The sequence below is a fragment of the Physeter macrocephalus genome, chromosome 20 (assembly GCF_002837175.3).
Source record: "Physeter macrocephalus isolate SW-GA chromosome 20, ASM283717v5, whole genome shotgun sequence".
NCBI classification, from domain to species: domain Eukaryota; kingdom Metazoa; phylum Chordata; class Mammalia; order Artiodactyla; family Physeteridae; genus Physeter; species Physeter macrocephalus.
The window spans coordinates 37,665,625-37,673,344 of record NC_041233.1 but is presented as its reverse complement, the minus strand read 5'-3'; the positions used below and the strand labels follow the sequence as shown (position 1 = coordinate 37,673,344).

The 7,720-nt window shown below is 58.2% G+C and overlaps 1 protein-coding gene across 1 annotated transcript; it reads right to left on the bottom strand.

The window, feature by feature from the left end:
- Positions 1 to 258: 258 nt before the first annotated feature.
- Positions 259 to 1,845, bottom strand: SLC18A3 (solute carrier family 18 member A3). The gene has a single exon (XM_007130489.1). It carries the CDS (start codon positions 1,843 to 1,845, stop codon positions 259 to 261), a length of 1,587 nt encoding a protein of 528 aa, XP_007130551.1.
- Positions 1,846 to 7,720: the final 5,875 nt, after the last annotated feature.

Here is a 7,720-nt window from a genome sequence, read left to right as displayed (position 1 = left end):
CGTCTCTGCCAGGAGCACATCAGTTCACGTGCCTCGGTGCTCCACGCCCCATTGGCGGAAAGGGAGGAGGACACAGAAAGGGTCATAGAGAGGGGACTCCGGCAGGGGAAATCAAGACAGAGGAGGGGCTGGGGTACTCGCTGGAGGAGGCGGGACCTGAGCCTGAGCTGGCCAGTGTGCTCACAGAGCAGCCACCTTGACCCGGGGGTGGGAGTGGGGTGGGGAGTGGGTGGGTGGCGTGGAGGAGAAGCGGGGCTGCTAGCTGCGGGTGTAGTAGTCGTAGTCGTCCTCGCATGCGTCAAAGGGGCCTGGCGGGCTGCGAGGCGCGCCTTCCCGGTCGGACAGAGGGCGCTCCCGCAGGCGCACAGCATCGTATAGACCCTGCGGTGGCTCATCCAGCAGCACATCGCGCTCGGAGCGGGAACGCTTCAGGCGGCCCACGTTGCGCAGCAGCAGCAGGACGGGCGCATACAGCAGGTTGGCCAGGCCCATAACAAGGCTAAGCTGCTCAAAGCCAAGCGAGTGCACGATGTGGCCCGCCACTATGGGCCCGAGCGCATAGGCCACGCAATAGGATATATCGGCAATGGCGTAGACGCTGCCATAGACCGAGACGTGACGCACGTCCACAAGAAAGGCGAGCGTGGGCAGCAGCGCCGTGTCCACCAGCGCAATGCCGAAGCAGAGGCCGCAGAGCGAGACCACCAGTGGTGCGAAGGAGCGGCAGGCGGGCACCAAGCACGAGCTGGCGCCTATCACTGCCAGCCCGAAGGCGCCGTACAGCCACTGCAGGTGGGGGTAGCGAGCTGCCAGTCGCACTGTGAGGTACACGCCCAGCACGTGCGGCACGAAGGCCGGCAGCCAGGCTATGCCTGCGTCCCACTCGGACGCCGCCATCGTGTGCTCCATCCACGTGGCGATGGTGGGCTCGAGAAAGGCGAGGGGGATGTTGCAGGTGGTGAGCGCGCCTGCCACCACGGCGATGTAGGGGTCCAGCATGAGGCGGTGGATAGGCGTGCCCACTGGCAGGTTGGCCCGCGCCCGCGCCGCGGCGGAGAAGGGCTTGGCCACGACCAGCAGCAACAGGGCGTCGAGCAGCGAAACCATGGCGAGCACCAGAAAGGGCGCGGTCTTGCCCACGAACTTGTGGAGGAACCCTCCGAAGGGCGGCGCCACTAGGCTCCCGAAGCTGATGAAGGCCAGCGCCAAGCCCAGGGCACGACTGCGCTCCGGCTCCTCGGGATACTTGTCGGCGATCATGGCAATGCCAGACGTGTCCGCGAAGGCCGAGCCGAGGCCCTGCAGGCTGCGCGCGGCGAAGAGCGTCGCGTAGTCCTCCGCGAAGGCAAACATCACTGTAGAGGCGAAGAGTACGCCCAGGCCCATAAGCAGCGGCAAGTCATAGCTCATGCGGTCGATGAAGGTCCCGCTCAGGGGGTTCACCAGCAGCTGCAGGATGGCCTTGGAGGCAAACAGCACCCCGATCTTCACGTCCTCGTTGTCGGTGGGGTTTTGGGGCTGCGCGGTAGACCTGGCCGGCATCGCGGCCGTCGAGGACTCCGAGGTGTTGACCGTGTCGGCACTGGCGTTGGCCGGAGTGGGCGGCGGCAGGGTGGTCACGCACACTTTGGAAGCCAGGGTGGGCTTCTCGCTGGCCGAGTGCACGTAGTAGGGCACGATGGGCACGATGACCATGTACAGCATGTTGTCCAGGAGCAGCGCCACGCACACGATGACCAGCACCAGGCGCCGCTGCCGCCGGGGATCTTGCAGCGCCGCGCCCACCGCCTCCGACAGCTTGCTGGCTGCCGCCGGGGCCTGACCCGCCGGCGCCTCGGGTTCCATCACCCGCACCCCGCCGCTCTTCCGAGGACGCTTCGGCCGGGGCCGGGCGCGCGCGCCCTGCAGTGCAGAGATCAGGGCGCGGAACTTCGGGGGACCCTGCTCGCCGGGAAAGGCAAGGACCCTGCCCGGCGAGGCGCCGCCGCTGTCCGGAACCGAGCTTGGGACCCGCCGCCGCTGGGCTCAGGGGCGGTCAGGAAAGGCGGCCGTGCCAAGGCGCCGGGGCCGGAGACTGAGCGCTCTGAGGCTCGCGCGCGCCGGGAGCCACCCCCGCAGCGCTGAGAGGCCGCCTGAGCAGGCCGAGGGGCATGCTGCTGCCGCCCGCCCGCCGGCTCGCTCGCCCCGCCGCTCTTCCCTCCCCTCGCGTCGGCTCTTGCCTCCTCCGCCGCCGCCTACTCTTTTTTTCTTTTACACTCGGGGCTGTGACGCGGCGAGTCTCGGCCCCCGAGTGGTGCCCGGGCCACTTGCGTCGCTCATGCTAATGCGACGTCGGCGGGGCGGGGGCTGGGGGCGGGGCGCTGCCGGGAGGGGGTCCTCTCCCCAGATGCGCCAAGGCTGGAAGCCCCAGAAAGGGGTCTCGGTGCGGAAAGAGTGCTGGCCAAGCCCCTGAGGATGGGTGCGCCGCGCGACAAGCGGGTTCTCCGCCCCCGCAGTTCTAGGACTCGTGGGGTCCGCGCCCGCTCTTCTCCCCGCGGAAAGGGGCACACAGCGGCCGCTTTCCCCCGGCCCCGCGGGAGACGGGGGCGCTAGGGGCTCCGGATCTCCGCCTTAGCCTGGATCTCAGCGCGCAGCGGGTAAGGAGTCCCCGAGGTGAGCCGCGACTACGTCCATCTGTTCTCGCAGCTGGAATGTGGGGCGGTGACTGGAGGGGCGCCGACGACAGATCCCTCAACCCTTTCTCTGGCCCCGCCCCCTGGCCCCTTCCACGCCGGGGAGGGGAGGCGCAGACTGCTGGACTGGGTTCCGACCGACCGGCCCTTCGGGAGAATGTCACAGCAGAGAACTCCTGACTGTGAGCATCTGGGGATTGAGGGGAGAAGTCGCTTCGTCCCCACCCAGGGCCCCCAATATCAGTTCTGCCCCGCCCACCCTACCGCTTTCCCCACCTCCTTCTCCTAACCAGTGCGCCCCCTTTCCGTTTTAACTGTCCGGGTCCGGCAGCTCCGCCTCTTCTCCCTTCCCGCCTCCTCACGCCCTCCCCGTTCTAACTCCTCCCGGGCAGTCTTCGCACTACACCAAGCCCTCCCTCCGCTCCTGCGAGGTCCCGCCCCCTTCCCAACCCCGCCCCCACCTCCAATCTCCAGAGCTGCTTCCAAGTCCCGGGTGGGCTCAGGGAATGATGTGGCAGGGGTCTACGCCTGGAGCTGTAAGAGACCCCGCGTGGGCGCCGAAACCATTTCCTGGGCAGGATCCAGCAGCTTTGCTCTCAGCAGAGGCTCAAGGGGGGCTCACCTTAAGAGGGCCACACCCGCTGAGACGCCCCGTTCTCAGAAAACAAGGTGAGCCGCCCTGGCTTTGCGCTGGGCCTAATGTGTCCCCAGCGTTGACCATGGATGGCACATCGAGTCCATGTTCTGGTCTGCGGACTGGCCGGAGACAGGCTCTGAGGCAGTGGAGGCTGGGAGATTTGTGCTGTTGAGATTACAGTTTGTCTCTTTCTTCCAGAGTCAGAGAGGATTCTTCCCATCCTTCTGGCCTCAAAAGCAAACTACCATTAAATACGGCTTCTTCCCTTACGGTGCTCCCCACCCCGAAGGAGGCATCCTGATACAGTGGAAAGAACTTGGGCTTTAGAGGCAGAGGACTGAGATGGCTCCTGGCTCTGCCACCTACTAGTTAGGGCGCCTGGGAGGAAGGGGGGAATCACTTCACCTCTCTATCCCTCAGTTTCTTTGTCTGTAAAATGGATAATAGTACCCACTGCTTAGGGTGCCTGGCACACAGTAAGAGCAATGTAAGTGGCTGCTGTAGTTATTATTCTCATCTGTAAGATGTGTTGTGTTATCTTCATTTTACAGTTGTGGGTCTTGTAAAGAGCAGATAAAAGTTTCAGGGGTACTCTGGCTTCCTGGCTAGCCCCTCTGGTTAAGCAGGTATTATCACTCCAGGCTGTGTCTTGGCTGGTGAGAGGCCCAGAAGGCATTGGAAAGTTGGCTTCTGTCCCTGAGATAGCTGTCAGATGAGGTGATGGAGACCAGCATGCCAGGGTGAGAGGCAGCAGCCTTGCCACCCATTGCCCAATCTCTCCACCCACCCAGACACCTCAGGGAAGGAGAAGAAACTCTTCCACTTAAGGAGTTGCCAATACCTGCTCTGAAGTGGCCAAACTGTCCTCTGACTGAGGGAGGGAAAAAGTTCCAGTATGGGGACAGGCCTGGCTCTGGATAACCTTGGGCAAGTCACAGCCTCTCTCTGGGCTCCAGCCTTGGTCTCTGTTAAGTAAGGGGTTAGGGGACTCCTAACTCACTGCAGCCCTCAGCAGGAAATGGATGCTGTAGAAGGGCTCTGCTGGGTGAGATAATTATTTTAAATTTTATTTGAAGGCCGTTAGTCAGTACACACCCTCTCCAGCTCATTGCAGTCTTTCTCCAGCTGGCTTCACAAATTTACATCACCTGCCTCGCTCTCTGGTCTTTTGAGTTGGAGACCTCTGGTCCCTTCTGACTCTCCCATTATGAGGCTTTTAAAGGGACAGTCTTCCAACCTACTGAGCGATTATTATTTATGCATATGTTGTTTGCCTTATCTGATTTGAAAAAGGGGGGTTGGAATTTAAGGCAGAAGTTTTCTGTCTCGTGGCTAAAGAACAGTGGAATCTTAGAGAAGAGAAACTTTCCCAGGGCCTTCAAGATGCAGATCCCTTCTTCCACCTCTCTGGCCCACAGAATTCATGGCTGTTCCTGAGCATGAAGGTAAGTTATCTCTGGGCTCAGGCCTAATTCTCCAATCCTCTGTTCCCCTATGGCAGGAAACAGGTTCATTTATTAAGCACATCTCTGTGCCAGAGGTGTTGTGTGTGCTGCTTTATTTAATTCTCACTCAATCCTGGTTCAGTGTAGGTGCTCTTTCCCCTGTCTTATTGGTGAGGAAGTTGGGCATGGAGAAGCTGGGTCACTTGCCTGAGATTCCAGCAGTAGAGCCTAAATTTAAACCCAGGCCATGGGGACCAGTCTTGTCCTCATGCTGCTTCCCTATTCCTTGTGCCTCATCATGCCCCTGCTGCTCTTTGTGCAAGGTGACCACACCCTCCCTGGCAGTGCCAAGGAGAGGGGCAGATGAAGATCCATGGAAGGAAAAGAGGCCAGGATGGACTGATGCCTCCCTCCAAAGCAGCAGCCCTCCACACAAAACTCCCCCAGGACATCCCCCCCAAAACACACACACACACACACATACACACACACACACACACATACACACACACACACACACACACACACACACACCCCAGACATCACCCAGGCAGGCCGGCAGGCAGGCAAGAAGGAAGGAAGGAAGGAAGGAAGGAAGGAAGGAAGGAAGCAAGGAAGCAAGGAAGCAAGGAAGGGAGGAAGGAAGGAAGAAAGATTGTCCAGGACCAACTCCTTAAGGAAGCTCCAGGGACACTAAATTCTCTCACCCTCCAACTTCCAGCTTAGAAGGCAACCCCCCACCCGTGCATCAGCAGCCCCAAGGACTAGGGTGGAGGAGTTGGCAGCAGGCCAGGACGCCTTGCCTCAGCAAAAAGCTGAGCCTTGACAGGAGGGGAACAACCTCTATTCTGGCCCTGGCCTGCGGGGAGCTGTCCAGGGTGCTGGTACAGGCTTTGCAACTTGCCAACCAGCCTCCCTCAAGGGCCCCCACCCTCCATCTTCCTGCACCTGTGGCTTCCTCGTCACCAGAACTCTTGGTAAATTCCTTCCCGGAAACTCCTCTATCTGAGCATAACTTGCAGGCAAAAGGGAACTTCCCATCCAATTCTGCTGGAGAAAATGAAAGCAATTTTTTCTCTCTTTTCTCAACCAGATGTAGTAACTATTACTAGAGAGTACATATCTAGTAAGTGGAATGAGTAAAGCAAGGAACTTATTTATAAGACACATAGATGTGTTTATAAAGTGCCAGGCACTGCTCTAAGCATTTTATAAACATTAATTCATTTAATCTTTTATCAACCTTCATACTACCTTTTTGCAGGTAAGGACACCAAGGTATAGAAATTCATCCACAGTCAGAGAGCTCACAAGTGGTGGAGACAGACTTCATATGCAGGCTAGCTCCAGCATCCAGCTCTCAGCCACCATGCTGTCCTGCTCCTGAAGATTATGAGATGACTTACTTGAAAGTATCTAGCTCAATGCCCGACACTTAGTAGGAGCTTAATTATTCTTGCTTTGTATGGATAGAGACAGGTTGATGATTTCTGGCTGACAATCTTCCTTCTCATTTTATCCATTGCCTACAGTTGTGACCTCAGCCTGCTAGGAAAAAAATTTTTTTTCCACACCGGACTAGTGCCATAGTGGAACTTGCTGGGGACTCGGGGAGTCCTGGTATGTGGCAGCTTGGGGAGGGGGTGGAAGGATAGCCGTCTTGCACCTGTGCCTGGGTGAGGTCTGGTGTGTGGTGTGTGTGTGTGTGTGTGTGTGTGTGTGTGTGTACTTGGTGGGGTCCTGGGGGAGTTGTGTATGGAGGGGTGCTGCTTTGGAGGGAGGCATCAGTCCATCATGGCCTCTTTTCTGAGAAGGTCATGGACCGGGTCAATTCCAGGGCCTTGCCATTTGTTGCTTCACTGAGACATCTGGTCCCAGAGATGGGAAATGGCCATGTTTCTGTGGAGAAGCAGGTTGATGTTGGTGGTGGCAGTGTGTGGGCAGGGCACCTGCTCTTGATTTATTATTTCTTTGTCTCCCAGAAAGCACTTGAGTGCCGGCTTCGTTCCAATGAGGCTCATGAGCCTCTCTGGATTCCAATACTGGGGGGAGGGGTGCAGTTTACCCTGCCCTCGTCACCCCCTCCCTTGTGTGCTTCCTCGGTGGGGGGGTGCCTCAGGGCCTCAGCATCACTTAATTAATTTAGGTTTCCCCAGCCACATATTTTCAGATTCAAAGGAACAGAGCGGCCCTGTCAGCCTTTCCCGGAAGCCTGTGAGTCTGGTGGCTGGAAGCCAGAAGGACTACGTGCCTGCCTGCCTGCCCTTGGCCAGCCTGTCCTTAGGGGCCAGACTTGCCTTATGCACAGCATAGCTGGGCTCCAATGGGAAAAGAAGGGGACTGCAGCTCCTGCACTGTGTGTGGGACTTGTAGCTCCTCTGTATAGCTCCCAGAGAAGGGGCTGCCTCTACCCGCTTTCCTGTAAATCACTGAGTGGAAGCAGAGCCTCAGAATCCCCTTTGTCTCTGCTCCCTCCACTCACTTCCCAGCCCAATCACATGAGTTTCTCAGGTTCATCTCCCTCCTCCATCAAGACCACCCCTGCCCCTGGCACAGACTGCACATCTTCCTTTGCACTGGGGCAGTCAATTACCTTCCAACTTGTCCCTTGCCTTCTGACCTGGCCAACCCACTCCTGCACAGATGCCAAACTTCTTTTCTCTGTAAAGTTTCAGGCATGTTCTCAGGGACCAACATACCTTGCAGGGGCCCCTGATGCCTGCGACTAGGGTCCATCTTCTTCTCCCAGCCTCGTGGCTTTCCACAACCTGCCCCCCACCTCCCATTCTCCCTGTCTTCCCTAATGGCCACAGGAGCTCCCACCTCGGCACTTTTTTTTAAATTTTATTTTTTTTATACAGCAGGTTCTTATTAGTTATCTATTTTATACATATTAGTGTATACATGTCAATCCCAATCTCCCAGTTCATCCCACACCCCCCACCCCCCTTCCCCCCCTCGTTTCC